Source organism: Anthonomus grandis, chromosome 12, assembly GCF_022605725.1.
Source record: "Anthonomus grandis grandis chromosome 12, icAntGran1.3, whole genome shotgun sequence".
NCBI classification, from domain to species: domain Eukaryota; kingdom Metazoa; phylum Arthropoda; class Insecta; order Coleoptera; family Curculionidae; genus Anthonomus; species Anthonomus grandis.
The window spans coordinates 8,896,269-8,917,504 of NC_065557.1; the positions used below are offsets into that span (position 1 = coordinate 8,896,269).

At 31.0% G+C, this 21,236-nt stretch overlaps 1 protein-coding gene across 4 annotated transcripts in view; it reads left to right on the forward strand.

The window, feature by feature from the left end:
* The window catches only part of LOC126743079 (far upstream element-binding protein 2-like), a 50,909-nt gene that overhangs the window by 21,523 nt on the left and 8,150 nt on the right, over positions 1 to 21,236 (forward strand). For 2 of the 4 annotated variants that reach the window (XM_050450014.1, XM_050450017.1), the window contains exons 9-13: positions 4,344 to 4,567; positions 4,629 to 4,881; positions 9,584 to 9,689; positions 9,833 to 9,975; positions 15,045 to 15,735. In XM_050450014.1, coding sequence (XP_050305971.1) covers positions 4,344 to 4,567; positions 4,629 to 4,881; positions 9,584 to 9,689; positions 9,833 to 9,945 — 696 coding nt within the window. In that variant the 3' untranslated portion in view covers positions 9,946 to 9,975; positions 15,045 to 15,735. Of the gene's footprint in view, positions 1 to 4,343; positions 4,568 to 4,628; positions 4,882 to 9,583; positions 9,690 to 9,832; positions 9,976 to 14,995; positions 15,736 to 21,236 lie in introns of those variants that run through there. The other 2 variants (XM_050450016.1, XM_050450015.1) reach the window with 2 other exon arrangements.

Sequence of the window (21,236 nt, forward strand, 5' to 3'; positions counted from 1 at the left end):
TGAGCAGTTTGGTGAGCAGTGGATAGGAAATCAAGGTCCAATACGTTGGCCGCCTAGATCCCCTGACTTAACACCCTTAGATTTTTATCTTTGGGGAAGAATAAAAGACTTGGTATACCAACAGCCAATTACTTCAAGAGTAATGTTGGAAGAAGCTTTACATAATGCATTTGCAACAATAACAAATATTGAATTAAGAAACGCTGTTGATAATGTTGAAAAACGTAGCCGCTGGTGCATTGATCAGGAAGGAGCTCAGTTTGAACACTTGTTATAAGTACGTAATATATAGAGTTGCAGTTTTAGTTAAAATATCAATAAAAAAATAAAATCTGGTTTTTACTTTTTGTTTGTTAGTTCATATTCTAAGTTTAAAATAAATAAATAAATAAATACTTTTATTTTTTTTTTTTTTACAGTATTATTTTGTTTTTATAACTGTATTTGTCCATTAATATAATTAATATTTAATAAAACAGGAGCTATTGTTTAATTTACTTTTGATTTTTAAAAGCGCTTACTGAAGTATCACAAATAAAAAATACAGAACCTATAACGTCCTTTTTTAATCTTTGAGTGTCTTAAATAACTGCACTTATTTTTAATAAGGACGTTGATATCGCAGGCCCTTAAATTCTCATTATATTTGATAAAACATCTAATCATATGGAATTTTTTGAAAAATTGATACGTTTTTGGATTCTAATATCAAAATATAAATACAAAGGAAAACATAGATTATAAAAACAAGTTTGTTTATGTAAATATTCAGCTTCACTTATAGCAGTTTAAAACACGCCTACTCTTCCGTTTACGCGATTAAAATGGCGGGTACCTACGTGTTTTTAATATTTAAGAAATTTATTTATATATCGTAAACTATTAAATTTAGATTATTAGTGTTATATATATTTGATAAGGGAATTTTAAGGGCTACAAGAAAATCCAAAAAAATAATATGCATTCCATTTAAAAAAAAAAAAAAAAAAAAAAAAATTAATAATAAAGCACCCTGTATAAATTTAAATATCATGAGCATGTTAAGCGCTTAAAAGTGCTATAAGAAAGTCTTTACAGAAATCATTTATCTTTAAAAACACAACAGCCATAGCCGAAAAACGAAAATGACCAAATTTCAGAAACGCCCTCTAGCGGCCAAACTGTTTGCCATAGCAAAATTTCATTTGCTTCAATAAACTTCTTTTAAAATTTGAGCCCGGAGAATGGAGGTCAAAATTTTTTTATCTCTAACAGGGACATGACTTCCCATAAGAAAACGTCTAAATTGGCCCACCCTGTACATGCATATATTTACTGACCCTTTTTTGTCAATATCCATTGACTATTTTTAATTCAATGTTATTTTTTTGCAAAAAAACGTTTTTTACTTTAGATATTTAAAAAAATATGATAGAAATTGAAACATTTTATTTAATATACATAAAATGCATATTAAAGAAAATGTCGTCACACAATGTTTTCAGTAAATAAAAATCCGAACGATTGAATTTATTTACATGATAGAGCTTTTTTGTCTTTGCTGTATGAATAATATGTGCATACTGACTAGGAACGTAGATCGGACCAGATTTTAAACTCTTCTTTACAGCTTTCTCAATAGTTAAATGAACAGAATCTCCTTCACTCTGGTTATTCGCGCTTATTAGATATTTATGATTTATTGAGCGTGTTTTTGAGTATTTAGGCGGAGCTGAAATATACATAGCAACTAAAAGTCTATTCTTCTGGGTGCCTACAACAATTATCTGAAAAGAAAACGAAGTCCACTTCAGCTTTATTTTTAGAAGTGTAGAAATCGTTTTACTGTACGTATTTACGATAAAATACGATAAAAACGTATTGTATTTACGATATTTTTTTATAAGAAGTCAACTGTTAGATTCTCCATTTAATTTGGAAAAAAAGTTACTCTTGCAGAATTATGATTTAAGCCGCTGTTTGTTAGTTCTGTCCCTCCGTTTGTTAGGCCACTGGCAATTTTTTTAAAAATTGGCCTCATCAGTAATTGTCAATTCACTACAATAACCTGCAGGCGAAATTTAATTAAAATTAAGGTGGTAGTTTAAAAGTTAAGATAAATAAACAAATAATTATTTTTAACTTTAACACCCTGTATCTTTGTTATTAAACATTTCTGATAAAAATTTTATAATGAAAGTTTTTTTTTCCCTATCATGCATTAAAATTAATGACGTTTAAACTGGAGCACCCTGTATATATAAATATTTTCAGATTTTATTAGCATTATGTGCATTTTTGAGAAGGTACAATGTCCATCTATATTTTATGATAGTTAAAGTTAAATATAAGGTAGCGGGAAGAGATAAAAATATATTTTTTTAAAGCTGCTTTACTTTTTACTAATACTGTAAGTGAAGAACCTTTTTTTTTCCAACACTCAAATTCACAGGTTTTTGCGTCTGGATTTTTGAGCAGCAAAATCACGGATAATTTCTTCACAATCTATTGACAGGAATAAGTCTGGCTACTGTCAACAACGCCAGAGCATTTAACTTATCTTTCCCCAATTGATCATAGTTTTAAACATGTTTTAAGGCAGAACATGATCTTTCAGCAGTACACTTTGAAATAGAAGCAATGTGAAGCAAACGATGTTCAATGCAATGCAAAAAATATACACTTTTTCCAAACTTAACTTGCCCTGAATTTTGCCGCCCCTGACCATGGCCTATGTTGCCTTTACGGTAAATCCGCCATTGCGTTAAGGGAGTATACAGTGTATCCAAAATAAGGATATCTATCACGGGGACCTCGGGAAACAAAAGGAATTGGCAGATGGTTAAATTAGAGAAAAGTTGCGCATTTTCAAAACTAACAATATGTCGTTGGTGGTAGTTTTGTATATATTCCTAAAAACCTGAAATTTTCCGATTTCGTTTTTATTTTTTTCTGCCGTTATTTAAAAAGATACGACACTTTCTTAACGCCTACTACACTAACACATTCGGAATTTTAAAAAAAAAACAAATATTTCTTTCAATTTAAATATTGCAGAATCATATTGTGTCGTACATCGTTGTATTTGCAATAAAATATGATATTCAATAGTTTTTCTACGCGCCATATAAAAAAATAAAAAAGTTGATGATAGTTTAGATATAGTCGGATTACCGAACAGATGGAGTAAATGATGTTCGCGAAATATAGGCCCGCCCATCGATGCAACCTTGGCAGATTTAGACGAGGAGAATTATGTCTACTTATTTTAAATTATTTTACCGTACAGCTTTGCTTTGTAAGCAGCTTTTTTTAAAATATAATACGGTCGCCTGTAAAATGGGTCCAAACCGATTTTGAAGTTGTGCCAGGTAATGATATAATAATCCCTTTTACGTATTTTGTTATGCAAAGTTATGTTAATATATTGGGGTTTACTGAAAAGGGATAGGTAATCCTTTTAAGTAATTGTTCCAGGTCAAACATTTAGGGTGTAATTGGCCAGGTTCATGAGAACCGAGCGCTACCTGAGCGCTGGAAGGTTTTCCTATAATAGTAAGGACCAATAAAAATTGTCATACCTGAGCAACAATCGAGCGCTCGGGGAGCGCTTTTTTCTGATGAACCCGGCCATTATAAAATATAATTTTATGATCATAATCTGGTTTTGAGAATTACTTAAGTAGCTTTTATCTTTTTTTAAATATGTGTTTTAAAATAAAAGAAGAAATAACAAGTTAGGGGTTGGTAGGCCCGTGAGATTTAAATTTATAGATTGCATATAAATATATATTTGTTCCTTATTTGAAAAAGGAACAAATACTACATTTATTATAATAAATTTTTTACACATTATGTTTATAATTATGTAAAAAAAATAAAATTATTTTTTACCTAGGTCACATTATTTAAAAAAACAACATTTTTGTTTTTCATTTTGATGAATGGAAAATCCAATATATTAATTTAATATGTTAATTTGATTGATTATTATTGTTGATTATTAAATATTCGAATAGCAGAAAATTCAACCAAAACGATCTAAAGCCGCTCGACTAATAAAATTAAATAAAACCCCAAGTCATGAACCCTATCGAGGCTCTAGGCCACACCTCCGGCGCAGAACGATCACGTGACATCTGTTCGGTAACCCAAGTATAGTAAGACATTTGCTTTGATCAAAAAATATGCAAACGCGACCGATTGCTTTTTATCTAAAACAAAAGCTCCAAATAAAATTTTAATTTTTATATACTATTTTTTTTTTTGATGCCGTAAGAAAAACTTGTAAACCCTAAAAAAAACATGCCGTTGAACATAGTATCAAAACATACACCTAAATATTGATATTTTTCTTCTTTTAGGCCTATCCGGGCATGGCACCACAAGGCTACAACCCTCAAGGTTGGGGCATGCCCAACTACGGCCAACAACAGCAACAACAGTGGGGCGGAGCGCCATCTCAAGGTGGAGACGCGTCAAACGGTCAAAATGCCGCGCCCCCTAGCGGCGCGCCCTCCGGTCCAGTACAAATGAATCCATCCAGCGGCCAACCAGATTATTCGTTACAATGGGCCGAATATTATAGGTAAGAAAAATTTAAGAAAAAGTCGAATAGAAAATTGAAAAAAATATTATTTGGCTATTAGGTCGTTAGGTATGCACCGAGAAGCAGAAATGATCGAGCAACAAGCGAAAACAAAAAGTGCGGGAGGTGCTCCGCCGGGCGGCGCGCCGGCGGCTCCTCAAGGGGGCGCTCCGGCCGCCCCCGCAGCCGCTGATCCTTCCGCCGGTGCCGCCGGAGGCGGTCAAGCCGATTACAGTACACAATGGGCGGCGTATTATAGGAGTATGGGCAAGATCAAAGAGGCGGAGGCCATCGAAGCTCAAATGAAAAATAAGGTGGGTGGATTTCTTATTAAATTGGTTTTCAATTGTTGAAAAAACAAAACTATTTTATTTTATATTATTCCCTGATGGCTTTGAATTTGAGTTTCTATTTTTGACGGCATAGTTCAATCTAAATGTAAGAAATTTGTCAGAAATACCTAAAAAGTCTAAATAAACATCAAAACACTTTTGCTTCTATTAAAATTTGCCTAAAATGTCAAACAAAAACAAAATCTATCAAGTACCATCGTGCCGAAAAAAAACTGGGACAGCAAAATCTCCTAAATCTCTTGGTCTATTAGAATAATATGTTTTGATGTTGTCAAAGTTAATTTAATTTTGTGACAACCGGGTCAACAAAATCGTTCTTTCAAAATTCCTGCATTATCTCCTCAACAAAAAGCGATAATATACACTCGTCTGATGGATGAAGTTCCTATAAGAAGGATCGCAGAAGAATTGGGCATTAGTAAAAATACCGTTTCCTTAGCTAAGGGAAAATTGCAGAATATGGAGCTATTGTAAGAAATCCAGGTTCTGGTCGACCAAAAATTTCAAACGACATTCAAGATAGAGAGTTAGTTGGCTTTCTAAGAAACAATCCGTTTGAAACAGCAATAAAGGCGAAAGAAGACACGCATTTTCTTGGTTCTGCTAATGCAGCTCGTAGTAGGATAAGAAATTCGAAAATTACATGTTGCTGTGCAACAAATACAATATTTTTGACTGAAGCAAACAAACAGAGAAGATTAGAATTTGCCCATCAATATGCACACTAAAACAATATATGGGAAACGGTAATATTTTCGGATGAAAAAACCTTTCAATCGTGCAATAATGGCAAAATCTGCGTTTACAGGCCTTCTAATACCAGATGTGATGAAAGATATGCACATAACACTTATCAAAGTGGACGTTTTAGTATAAACTTTTGGGCCTGGATTAGTTTTAGAGGACCAGGCGTTTGTCAAATAGTGTAGGGAAGGCTTAATGCCTTAGGATATTGCAATATCCTGAACAATGTTATGATGCCATCGGTTGGTGTAGTCTATGGGCAAGATTTTATCTTCCAACATGATAATGCTCCTATATATACAGCCTGTATAGTTCAAAACTATCTAAACGAAAGACGAATTCAAGTTTTACCGTGGCCCTCGAAAAGCCCTGATATCAACCCAATTGGAAACGTTTGGGGTAAAATGGCAAAATATATGTATAAAGATAACTTTAGGCCTGGAAACCGGAACGAATTACGCCTAAAGATAGTTGACGCATGGGACCAAATAACCGAAGAATATACCAGAAACTTAATTTTAAGTATGCCACGACGTTTGCAAGCTGTAATTGATAACGACGGTGCGCTTACTAGCTACGGTGAAAGTATTAATAATTTTTTATTCCATATTATCAAAAAAGATATTAGTTAGTTTTGGTTTATTTATAAAATGTGTTCTAAATAAAAATAAATATCGAAAAATTAAAGTGTTTTGTATAAATATTATTATTTAAATATGTAATTATTAAGACTCCAAAAATTCATAATGCGTTAATATGCATACCATACCCAAGGAATGTGATTTACTATAATAGACTAGGAGACAATTCCCTACCTAAATTTTAATGTCCCAGTTTTTTTTTGGCACCATGGTACATATGGATTTGGTTGGTTTGGGATGGAAGAACTATAAAAAATATGCACTTAGAAACCAGCATTGAGGTAAATATTTAGTGAGCAAAGCATTTATTGAGTTTGATTGTTTAAACAAGCCGGCAACCCAACTCTACTTATACACGATTTTTTCGCCCCTGTGTATGATATGAAAAAATAAGATAAAAAGTGTTTGTTTGGAAATAATAATTTTCTTAACGGTATTGGTAAATGTACAGAGTGTCTCAAAAACAAAGTTTTCATTGTCAAGTAAGTTTTTTTTTTAATAGAACACGCCGTGTATTTTACCAAATTTGTACTCTTTGTTTAATTCTACGTAAAATATGTATAATACGTCAAATATTGATGGTTTTCAAGATAAGTTGGTATCTATGTAAATAAAATAACTAAAATAGCTTACCTACCTATTTATGTAGTTATTGCACTTCATACCTTAAAAAGTGATTATTTAAATTTTATTATATCAAAGTGTCACTCTAACACTCATAAAATTTCCTTGACAATCGATTTGGAAGGTACTGGATCGGAAATAAAGGTCCTGTCAGGTGGCCAGCCCGCTCGCTAGATTATTTTTTTGTAGGGATATTTAAAGGGACAAGTTTACACTAAAGAGCTAAGAAATTTGGAAGATTTAAAACAAAGTGTTACTTTGTTACACCTGCTTGTAGAGCCATTCCGGAAGAAATAATAAAAAGCGCCTGTACCACTGAGCTAATAAAAAGGTACGAACGAACTCTGTTAAACCAAAAATGGGCAGCAGTTTGAACATTTATACAAGTTTTTTAAAATTATTCTAGGTTTAATAGTAGATTGTATAAAAATTAAATAATTTCGTCATAATAAGCAATTATCTCAAAAACCATCAATATTTGACGGTCAGTTAATTATATATTTTTATGAAAAAATCACATATATATGTGATCAAATATACAGGGCGTTCCATTCAAAAAGACTTATTTCACAATGAAAACTTTGTTTTTGAGACTTCGCATCTTTCGCTGTATTTTTACAGCAATTGTACTTAGCAGTTTCTTTGGTATCTGGTCCACCAAGACTTCAAATCTGTCAAACTTTCATATGATACTGTCATCTTTTCAATACTTTTACATTGCCATACGCTTACTTCAATTATTTCCTGCCTCGTTTATTACTAAATAACGATAAGTTTAGAGCACGCAGTTTGTTTCACATCTGCCAAATCCTGTACATATCGGGTATTAAAAGTAAATATAATATTCAATGCCGGTCAACGCTCCGGTAAGTACATGGATTCGTATCGTTTATAAAGCAAATGATGCGCTTAGCTATATAGAAACGATTTATCAAGTTTCTCAAATAATTGATTCAAGTAAATCAACCAATTTTTACCGATTATTTCTGTTTTTTTTTTATAAAATACCTAAAAAATTTATTATAAAAAGTAATTTTAAATCGCAACATAGATTACAATAAACTAAACCTTTCAATGAATTCCAATACACTTCCAATTTAAAATTTTTGGTGGTAATATACTAAAAAATTAAGAAATTAAGTTTAAAGCATTTTTTTTAATCTTTTACGGTTTCAAAATTATGAGCCATTGCTACTTTTGAAATTGTCACTGTTCGAATTATTGACTCAATTATTTATCGGCGTAATTTTAAGAGACCAGAAGAAATGCAAGCTAAGCAATCGAAAGGTCCGCGGCGAGGCACTCGGTTTATTTTTCTTTCTTTTTCTAAGAACTGTTTGTGTAGGAAAAGGGGGATCGCGGTCGATTTTGTCACGTAGAACCATGTTTTTGTGGTTGTGTTTAATATTTTATATAGTCAGTATAAATTAGACCTTAAGACAAAACGGAGCGCTGGGTTCTTCTTAATTAAATGACGTAAAATTGGTCAGAACTTTTTTGATTTAACACACCTAACGCAATACTACAAGTGGCACACAAGTAGTTGCGTAAAAGTGCGTTTACGCACAAAACAGTCACCCTGTATGCCAAGAAATAGAAGTAAAGTCGAAATTATACCTATTTGTAATGACGTCATTTTTGTTTATCTTTGTTTAGCCTATTCCAAACAGCGGCGACACCAAACTTTTGAAAAAAATTGGTGTCTGATGATTATTGATCTTTTATATACTAGGTTATGTGAAATATCCGTCACTGTCAATCAAAAATATTGGTTTGTCAACTTGTTCTTGAAAGTTATTTCGAAAAGTATTAGATTATAGTATTGGCTTTTTTTCAACTGGAAAAGGAACAAGTCCGAAACGAAATTGCACTTCAAATTGAGAATGTGATACAGCGAGCCGCAGATGCAACAAAATACACTAATGTTTATGTCCCATTATTTATGATTAATTATAATAATATTTGTTAAGTTTGTTAATAATACAATAAATACTACAAGATTTTTTAAATTTTTTGATAATGAAAGTATATACACGAATATAAAAATATAACATGCTGCTAAAATAAATGATTTGTTAATTTCTGAACGTATAAAAATACATAGCAGACTATTAATTTCTGAGGGCGATGGTAAAGTTTCTAACCTAATATTGATTGGCAAAGATATCTACGCCATACGTTTTTTCTCACCTGGATGACGTAACAACAAAAGGGTATAATTTCGACTTTAAAAATTAATAATAATATTAATATAAAATACAGTTTAAGAAGGCGATACATCAAATTCATTGAAGTTTCATATAATATAAGCTGAAAATGGGATTTTTTTAGCGACGATAACTCAAAAACGTGTGAGAACTTAAATATTATAAATACTTACTTATTAAAAGTAGTAAATTGGGTTTCAATTTAATAGAACCGCGTAACATTTACGGCGCAAGTCTTTTGTTTATCATGCGACAATTTTTTTTACCGATTCTCCGTGCTTAAATACATCGACCGGTTAATTTGAATTGTTTGTAAATATGTACGTGGAAAGTTATACACACGCAAACAATCGCCAGAGTTTCAACTACCTAACGTAATTTTAGCCTATTAAAAACACAGTTTTTTTTTTCTATTAGAGCTTTATATTTATTATAATTATATTTAAGGCCGCCGGAGCAGCACCAGCCGCACCCGCAGCACCAACACCAGCGGCACCCGGTGCCCCCGCCGCTGGATTCCAACAGCCTTACGGTGGATACCAACAGCAAAACGGTACGTTTTCTCCGTATTTTTCCAGAAATCTTCCAGATTTTTGTGTTTTTTCCAAAAAAAAAACTAACGAAATTCACTTGAATTTTTGGAATGCCATGCATTTGTGTTTTTTCCAAAAAAAAACTAAGGAAATTCATTTGCAGCCTACTACGGAGGTCAAGGACAACCGGGCGGTCAACAGAATTACGGATTTCCGCAATACGGTTACGGCGGTCAGGCCGCGTCCGCCCCACAAAATCAATCGGACGGGAACTAACCGGACCACGACGACGCTTTTAATCGAATCGTGAGTAACAGTTAGTCTCCCTTTAAAACGTTTTCATGGTATATTTTTTTGCTGAGTTTTTTTGTTCTTGAATATAGTGTACTTTTTTTCCGTTTCCACCCGTTTATTATTTCTTGCTCTGCTACTCGACCGGCTTTTGTTTCAGGATTGACCCAGTTGTTGTTTTTACGTACACGCTTAAGTTTTTTTTCTCCTCTTTTGAGTGTTTTTTAGTAAGGTACTGCCCGGTTAGGACAACAATGAAACATTGTTGCGTTTTTATCGTAATTGAGATGAATAATTAAAAAGTCCGGTTATAGAAAAATTACAGCCTCCTTATGACACAATATTATGATTTAACCATACTTACCTATTTATAAAAAGTTTTGATATAGAATATAGAGGGCACTATTTATGTTATTTTTCATAATTTGTTGTCACAATATCATGAAAAAAATGCTTTGTTCATTTTTTCTATGTGAAAAAAGCTGTACTAAAGGATGTCCCAATAAGAACGCACATTTTAATTGTAAAATAAAAGTCATAATTTATTTTAAACTGAGTGTTTTAACTCGACTTTGATGGCATACTCTTATTTCTTTCTTGACAAATTTTCAATTACATATTCATTCAATTATTGTGGACCAATTTTGCTAATAACTCGTTTAATTTGGTTTTTTAATTGTGGAATTGTTATTGGGTTATTAGCGTATACGAGGAATTTTAAAAAACACTGACACGATCGGGAAACGTTCCTTGCAACCTGTTGGTACTACATACCTTCCGTATCTCTACCATCCAATTGAAGCCATAAAAATTCAGTCAGCATGTTACGATAGTGTTCGCTGTTCACGGTACTGCATTTTCTGCCTCATCCTCTAAGAAGTACAGTCCAACTACTCTACTTATCCAAAGTCTGCATCAAACAGTGACTCTTAATAGATGCATTTTTTTTTTTTTGAATAACTCTGGGATTTTTTGGCCATTAAACTGAAAGTGTGTCGTATCGCTAAAAAGAATTTTCTTCGAAAAATTGATATATATTTGCTGTTTATCCAGGTTCAATGGTTTTATTTCTTGTTTATGTCTGAATCTTATAAGCGTGGAAATGAAGATCTTGTGACAATTCGATGGGTAGTGCTCTGTGAAATGCTGAAACTGCTGTGTATGATGACAGATGACGATTTCCCAGATTCTCGCCAATATTTTTACGCACTGCGACTAATGCAATTTACCAATTGTTTCCGTAAAACATTCTCCATACTTGCGGTGTGTTTTAACAATAATTATTCGTTGTTCGACTGCATATCGCTCGATGGCTACTTATCTCAAACTATTTACATTATTTTTTTGATTCATATCTCCTGAGTTAGAAAATTTAAAACATTTGTTCCCATGCTTTTGCCAAATACTGGGAAGAGTCTTCACTTATTTATTTATAAAGTATAACAACCCGAGAGCCAATTACAGACACCAATATATATGAAGGAAATTATGTACATACAATTGCAACACAAAAAAAAATAATACCCAGTTATTTTCTTATGCTAAAGAAAATTAACTTAAAATAAAATCCAATCTAAATCCAAATCACACGCATAAAGGAAGATAATTTTAGGGGAATCCATTTTGTTTATTATTTTAAAGGGATTCATAGGTTAAGTTACTTATTTTATTGGGAATTCCGTCACTTATAGTAAAAATCAATTTAGAAAATACTATCTCACACACTCAAAAATTGAAAAGAAGAAGAAAATAGACTTATTCACATATTTAAAAGAAATATGAACTCAAATCTATAATGATACCGTTCAATATACTTAATTTAATTTAAGTTCAATAAGTTTTAAATACAATAATTTACTTGAGGTATAATAGATTTTTTTTTAATTAATTAATTTTAAAAAAGTAACCTTTGAATCTTTTGTTTTCTTTCAAGACAGTTTGTCAAACTATTAATCAACCGTGAAATTATATAAAAAAGTATTTAAAGTATTGTCGAGTTAGGAAGGAGTTTTGAAAGAAGTATTATATAACAGGAAATTCAGAAGATAAGTATATTTTGTTCATATTTTTAATTTAATTTAATTTTACTTTTGTTACCTTGATAACGGTAGTAGATGTAACTACCGAAACGTTGGTTCAAATTACGTATTTTTAAAAAAAAAGTAGGTCTTCTCGTTGTTTTTATCGTTTTTAATTTTAACATTAATAACAAAGTTAGGTAGGATATTCAAAAAAGAAGAAACGAGCTCAGAGATTAATAGATTAAACCTCAGCTCCTAGGTATATAAAAAAAGTATTATACCTCAAGTAAATTATTGTATTTAAAAATTATTGAACTTATATTAAGTATATTGAACGGTATCATTATAAATTTGAGTTAATATTTCTTTTAAATACGTGAATAAGTCTATTTTTCTCTTCTTTTCAATTTTTGAGCGTGTGAGATAGTATTTTTTGAATTGATTTTTGCTATGAGTGACGTAAGACCCAATAAAATAAATATCATAAATACTAAAAACTATTTAATAATTTGCTTATAATAAAACGCTTCGGAAGGAGTATAAACAGCTATAATAAGTTAAGAAAAAAATAAAAAAATTCAACAGCGCAGTTTGTAGTCAATTAAAATAAGGCAAACCAATTATTGTTATTCTGTAAAAAATAAAAACAGCAATATCAGACGATACGAAGTGTGTGCCAATTTTTTGGACAATGCGTAATCTTTAATTCCCCTACCTGCATATATATCTTAAAATATTACCAAATATTTCAGTGTCCTGAAGAAACAAATAACTCATGCGAAACGTCGGTTATTTAAAACTATAGTACGCTTTTTATTTAATCAATCCTTAAACCCGAATGCTGATTAAACTTAAAAGCACATTGATAAATATCATTGAATTCCACTTACTTAAAATCTAGACCCAATTAAATAGAAATAATATTCCTAAAAATCTTGAAAATGTTGAAAAAATTAATCAGTTTTTTATCAACTCTGTTGCAAAAATTAATTTAAATAAAAATACTCTAAATCATTATAAAAGTGTTAAAAATTACTTATTTCAAACGAATTTTAGGTTTTTGGCCGTGTCGGAGTATGATATTGTAAAGGTTATTAATAACATTAAAACTACTGCTACGGGTATTGATGAAATTAATATACTTACCATCCGACTATGCCTGCCTTTTCTACTACCTTATATTGTCCATGTCATAAACTTCTGTCTCGAAAATTCTGTTTTTCCTTCAATGTGGAAAAAAGCGAAAGTTAGCCCTTTACCCAAGACGTTAAATCCTCTTACATTAAGCGATCTGAGGCCAATAAGCATTCTTCCAACGCTATCAAAAATATTAGAAAAAGTAATGGAAATGCAGCTTCAGAAATATGTTAAAGACAACTTAATTTTACCAGTGACACAATCAGGGTTTAGATCAAACCACATCTGTTGTAAGGCATTGGCCTCTATAACTGATGATGTTTTATCAGCATTTGATTCCAATAAATTAACATTACTGGTAATGCTTGACTATAGCAAGGCCTTTGATACTCTCAACCATGATCTTTTAATAAATATTTTGTCATCTGTTGGTTTAGGGGAGAAGGCATGCGCGTTGATTGCTGATTATCTTAGAGATAGGTATCAAGCTGTTTCTTATAATGGCGTAGATTCCGGTTTTTAGAGATTTCTTCTGGCGTGCCTCAGGGCTCCATCCTTGGGCCAATCCTTTTTTCAATCTATGTATGGCAAAAATATTCATATCATCTAAGCAGCACTATTATGCTGATGATACTCAAATACATCTCTCATTTGAACCAGGTGAAAGTTCCCAAGCAGTGGCTGCCATTAATTATGACCTTGCCAGCATTTACGAGTTTTCTAAAAATCATTGCTTACAATTAAATTCTATTAAATCAGCATTTATGATGTTTGGGGGCAAGGGTAGCCGTAAGAGTTTTTTACAGTATTATAGGGACCTAATTCATATCAATAACGAGCCTATAAAACACGTCGAGCACTGCAAGAGCTTGGGTTTGATTCTGGATAGTGACCTGCGATTCACGCAGCACGTAAATTCATGTATTCAAAAAGGATTTTTAAATCTTAAAAATATTTATACACATCGTTACGTTTTAAATAGAAAAACAAAAATTCTACTGTATGATTCGCTGGTCCTATCACAGCTTAATCATTGCGATGCAGTGTATGGTCCATGCTTGAGAACTGCCGAAGAGAGTAGAATTGAGAAACTCCAAAATGCGTGCCTTAGATTAATATATGGCATAAGAAAGCGCAACCCCATAAAACACAAGCTTAAGGAAACCAGGTGGTTGACTATGCACAGAAGGATTTTTCACGCATCTTGTTTCAATGTTTTTTAAAATAATTAATTTAAGATCTCCACCTTACTTATATAATAAAATAAAATTTCGCACAGATGTTCACAATATTAATACCCGGTATAAAGGAAGGCTAACACCTCCGCTTCACTCAACTGAAACTTATAAAAGATCATTTTCTTATCAAATTTCAAAAATTATAAATAGCTGCCAAACTAATACTGAAAACATTTTTAGCTTGTATTCTTTAAAAAAATACATTTTTAAGAAATTACTGCAGGAACAATAAAGCATAATTTAGTGGTTGTTTCGTTTCTTTTTTTTTTTCTTTTTTTATTTTTGTACTTTCTTTTCTCTATTCCGATGATGATAACAAAAACAATTAATGCAATAGACTATATATTATGATATACATACATATAACAGACTGTATCTTTTGCTTTGTGATGTGTTTTGTTAGATGGAAAAACAGGCATTCAGATATCTGAATCTTTGTGCGCTGAATCTCGCCTTTAAACTATTAACCTTGTAATTATTGCATTTTTTTTTCCTAAATAAAAAGACCTTTATTATTATTATTATTATTATTATTATTATTATTATTATTATTATTATTATGTTAAACATAATATCTCTCATAATTAACGAAAAACCAAAAGTACGGCAGTACCTTGCTAAAAAACCGGAACTTTTCAGGTATCCCTCGACCACAGACCACAATATCAGTTTTATCTATCATTTCCAGATAATTTTGCACCGACTACAGTGTCTGTACCAGGTCGACAGACAGAAATTCCGATTTAAACGTTTTAAAAACCACCCCCTTAGATTTAAGAGATTTTTAACGGCGTACTGACCCGGATTTCTGGAGAGGCGTTCACTTTTTAAGTTTACTTTAAATCTGTATTAGAAAAACCAAAAGATCGCGTTTTGGTTGTTTCCCTTTTTTTTCAAGCAACCAACATGCTCTGTTTTTTTGGTATATATATATAAATAATTGTAGGTTAGTTTAAGTGGTTTCATTTCTTTTTTTTTTTGTTTATATTTTTCCCTTTAACTTTTTACTATCGTTATTTTAGGCAGTATTTATTTTATAAGGTTTTTGCCCCGTGAATTTCATTTCAATTACTTAGGTGTGTCCAGAGCAGGGTCAAATAATTAGTTTAAAAAAAAGGTAAGGATTTACGAGCCATCCTTTTGATTGATTACATTTAATTTTCCCCCATAATGTTTTATGTAAGGTGTACTTTTTACTATATTTAATCCTTAGAAAATAAACTACTGCTTTAAATTTATCTCAGATCTTATTTAACAGGTTAAATATCTTTGTATTTTGACATATATATACTCGAAGTGTATGTAACCTTAAATCATTGATGTATTTGGCAGTCGAACTGTCCGTTCTGTATCGATTAAATTAAACCTTACGTATTGTGTTTGTTTTTTTATTCTGTTTTTTCAGAGACTTTCCCCATCCACACATCCAATGTTGCCAGAGGTACAGTATGCTCCCATATGTGGCACATTTAATTATATTTTATATTATCGTTTTTAATATTTATCGATTTTAATTAAATTTGTTTTAATGCGGCTTATTTACTTGCAATTTATGAGTGTTTTTTTTTTTTGGTATATTGCACATTTTTATAAAATATTTCTTATTTACTTTTATGGTTAAACTGTGAAATTATTCATTACATTTGACTTGATAACAGTGATGTCGATGGTAAGTCGTTTACGGAATTTATTGGATTTTTTTGGAAAATTTGGCAACATAGGTAATTGTTTTAGGGTTTTTAATTATTTTTAAGCGATTTAGTGTTGCCGGGCGTACACACTCTATAGGTTAGTATTGTGTATTTTTATAATCCGTACTTACTTTTGTAATATTGTCCCATACTATACTTAAAAACGTACAAATCATAAATAATATAGCAACTTTTTGGCCAAATTTGGCTGCACTATTTTAATGGGATTCAAACCTATTAAAATGGGTAAAAGAAAACAAAATTATTTAATTAATAAAAAAAAACCATTTTATTCAAATATTTGGCTGCAAAAAAATATCAACTTAAACAGATTTTTTAAACCGTAATTTTCTATATATCTATACAGGGTCGGTAATGAATGCGCTAAAAAGGAATTCTAGATTAAAATCGCGAAAATATCGATGGTTAGCCAAATATGACTATAAATAATAAAATGTCGCTCATAAATAAGATACAGGGAGTTAAAACTTAATGTTTGAATCTGTTTTTTCTATGTAGCACAACTTTTTTTTTAGATGTCGATATAAAAACGGGGAATCGCCACGAATCGTACAATTTTTTATTGAAGTAACTGATCGAATGATGATTTTTAAGAAAAAAAAGCTGTACTACATTTATTTCGGTTAAACAACCCGTTTTTGAAATATTTGCATTTAAACATTCTGTTCTGCCGTCCTAAAAAAGAAGGTCGTATCTGCACTTTTTATATTTTTACACGAGGGTGATTTATATAAAAATATATTTTTTTTTCTTACTATTTTAGTCACATTATTTGAAGTTATAAAATGAAATAGGTACTTAAGAAGTATGATTTTTTTAATATATATAATAAGATATGTGGTGATTAATAATAAGAATTATGTGGAATATGTTTAAAAACTTACAGTTAGGATAAGTCAGATATGCCATTTCTTCTAGACAATCTTAGTTATAATTGCTAAGAAAAACAATCGTATCTTTCAAAATATTTTATTAAGCCATTAAAAATAACATATTTTATTACGAAAAAAATATTATTCTTTAAAACATAGTATTTTCTTTAATTTGAGTCAATCTAGAGCTACTTCTGTTTCAGCTTCTACAAAATTTTCCCAGAATGGTAAACGATTTTCTGGAATCAACCCTTGAATCTTAGTTAAAATGTTACTTTTTCTTTCTTTGGATATACCCCTCTCACAAATTTTTTGATTAGGGTGAGGTAAGGGTCCTGTTTCATATTTGGTTAATAGGTAATTCAAGGACTGAAAATCTTCTGAAAAAGATGTTTTATAATTCAAAGATCTTTTTCCTCTTTCGAACTGAACAAAAACCATATCTTGTAAATAGGGTCTGGGGTTAATTTTCTTTAGTTTATATTGGGAGGTTAAATCCGAAAAAGTATAAAAATTGTTTATATTCATTTCTTTGACAACTACCTTTTTTGAATTGGCTAAAGTAACACATTCTCTGAAATCTTTGAAATCATACACTTTTTTTTTCTTTTTAAGGCTAATTTAACTTGATGATGAAAAGCATCACTAGACATAAAAGTGTGCCCAGGCTGAAAATATTTTAAATTCAAAGTTTTTAGGTTGATTTCGTTCGAATTAATTATATATGTTAAAAAAAATATCCCCAGTTTTTATTTTGGGCTGCACAGTTGTCCAGCCAGGTGGTCACATTTGGAGCATCTCTCACGGCTAATCCCGATACACCTTCATGCCAAATAAAGGCGAACGGTTTTTCCTGAGATTTCCCTATTGGCACAAATGTTTCGTTGAATGCAATAACTCTTGGCATAAACATAATTTCTTTAAACATTTCGCATCTAGGAAGCATAATAACCTGTAACAGTAAAAAAATTAATTATTTAATTTTAGATTTTTAAATTGAAAGGTACCTAGGTCAGCTGAAAAGTATAAACCATCTTTCGCAGCACTATCCTGTTTATACTCCTACCTTGCTTTCCGATATGCATCTTGATGTTTCTTGAATGATGTACATATTTCACAAGTTTGGCAGATATTTTCTTTTTCATGTTTGGTCGAGATACAATGTAATCTAAATGATTCACAGTCAGAACACTCCTCATGACCTAAATTTGAAAACGATATATTCATTTTGGCAACAACTTTTCTATACATTTCATAAGAAATTTTAGCATTAAGCTTCAATAAAAAATCTTGATGCATTGCCCTTATTGTAATATTGCTTGGCACGTATCTTTGTAGTGGGGCGTGCTCCCGTCTATAATGCGAAATTGTGGGTGGAAAGCTTTCAACATGTTGTTCAATCAATGTTTCATCAAATTTATTTTATTTTTGTTTTCTACCTCTATTATCTGGTTTTGAAGCAATAGATGTCCTTTCATTTATTAAAGTAACATTTCTAAGAACACGGTAATTTTTTAGTTCATACCCTAATGTTGGCAAAAAAAAATTTTGCAAACTTTTTGATTGCAGCCATTCTTATCAGGTTAATTATACTGAACAGATCTATTTCTTCGGGATCCTTCAGCAGCTAAAATGATTGATCTTCAACACCAGTGGTGCTAGTTTTATGCAATATAAAGGCTCGCCTTTCTTTTTCCTCCAAGTCCCAATATTCCTGATTAATCTGATTCTGCCGTTGCATACCGATTTTTGTAATACATTTCTTTGTACACTTTCTACCACAGTTTTCTTTTACAGATGAATATTTTTGTTTTCTCATGTTTGTCAAGTCTATTTTTTTTTCGTGTTGCAGGAGAAGTATCATACTTTTCCTTTTCCTTATTGTACCTTTTTTTGTATAAACAGCACCATCCAAATTTTTTGAAACTTCTTGAATCATAGAATCTAGCATTTTTTTTATTTCTTTTGGAGTGTCTCTTTCTTTTAAGATGGACAAAGGAAGGTCGTCTTCTTCTACATATAAGAATTCATTTATGTCATCTTCCGATGAACTACTGACTAAATCCGCGTCCTGTTCAAAGTCTGATAAGACAAAGTCTCGGTCTTTATCAGAATCATCACAATCTTCCAAAAAATTAGCAAACGATTCCAACGAACTAGTTAGCTCATTTTTTTCCATGGTATTTGTGGCAAGTTGCATGATTTTTTGAGTCCTGCTATTCATGCTAAAATGATGAAACAACGTATTCGAGGCTTAGACCCGAGATTAATTTTAAGTTTATTTTTCATACTTTTCAGTACTAAATTTAATACAATTATAAAATATACAAAATAATTTTGTTTCAAAAATACAAAATATACAGTGAAATTAGCACAACAAATTAAAACAAGTTCTAGTTAGTAGTAGCAAGTTTTTAGATTTCAAACACTTTTTAACATAAATAAACAAAAAACTACTTACCTTTATCTATTTATCGTCAATATTTCTCGAAAAATAAAACAGTAATCAAACCATTAAATATTAAAAAAATATCGATTCTTATCTTAGTGTTTAATTTAACATTCAAACGAGGCACACAAATTTAGGTTATGTTGTTTGCACATTCGCGAGCTCACGGCGAAATTGTAATATACAATTTTTGTTAGTATCTGCCATATACGACTAACTTAATAAGGACACTAATTTTTTTTTGTTTTACTAGTCCTGAAAGGAACAGACGTATATGTGCGAATATGACAGTTTTTCTTAGCATTAGCTAGATCCGACAAGATTCACTAGGAACCGTGGAAACTTTGCAGTTATGACAAATTTCATAAGGAAACTTGAGTCATTAATTTGCAATATACGACTATTGTTTCTAGTGCAATAGGTAGAAAATTATATATCAATCCTAAATATTGTATGAACCTAACTTTGATAAAATTGCCAGATATGACCTTTCTTAGGACGGCAGTGTTGCACAGTTAAAAAATAGTTAGAAGTGAGATATCTCACAATATGAGTATCTCTAATGGGTTTAATTGGGATGGAGTTGGTATGAACACTATTGTATCTCTAGTGAGTTTTTTAATTATTATTAATTTGTATAATTTTTTTTGTTTTGTTTAAAATATACATCTAACTAAATTTACACCTCGGAAAACTTGGAATTCATCTCTGAGTACAAATTTTCAACGACTCTGTATTTTTCAAAACAAAACCAATACAGGGTCTTGATATACTACACTCAGTAATTTAAGTTTTACGAATGCTGATTAGAATATTAAAAAAGAGAGGTACAAATTAGAGGTATGCTTTGAATAAAAAATAATGGAAAATAATTATTAACTTAAGTCCTAAATACTGAATCTACAATATTATAGCAGATTTGCTAGGTTGATGCAAAGATAATAATGAACAGAATATTGCAACCTACACCCACCTAGATAACCTAATATCTGTATGTGCAAAGGTTGCAACACATACTCTCCAATATATACTGATAAATCCCAAAAACCATTAAAAGACATAAACCATTATTCGCCATCTAAACAAATTGAAAAATTATAATTATATATAATACAGTAAAAAAAAAACATTGCCAAAAAAGCATTCCAATCAGCAATAACAATCATTTACCTAATTAGATAGTTATTTCAAACTAAGGCTAGTTATTTCAAATTAAAATAAACTTTTAAATGTATTCATTGTTTCAAAAATAAAAGATTTGCATTGTTTCTTAAAAATATGTATTTTTCTTATATTTTTAATTTCCAAGGCCAGCAGATTATATATTTTAGGCGAAAAGTAATTAAAGTATCTCAAATTACCCTTCAATATGGTCATTAGCTCTATTTCTAGTTAGGTAACTATGCTTAAGACAAGTTTTGATTTTATTATTCTTATAACCAAAACACTAACATCCAAAACATAGAATGATCTAACATCGAAAACCTACCTCGAATAAAGCATTCTTGTTGGATGAAGTTTGTGTTTATTATATTTTTTACTATAGGTAACTACTTAAAATATCAAAGATGACGCTATTTTTTGGTGACAAAGTTGCATCGGTAAAAATATTTCAGATCGTTAGATGCCAGGAAACTACCTATGTTGCCATATTTAAAAAAAAACCAATGTCTCAGTTTCCGTAAAGGCCTAACCTACCATCGTCTATGATACACCCTCTATCTAAAGCCCTACAAATACCAAATGAGTTTTTGTTAAAGAACAATTTGTTACAAACATGGAACCTATTGTAATGGCACATAATAGGATTTGGTTCGCCATTAGGAATTATTATAATTTTTGAATAT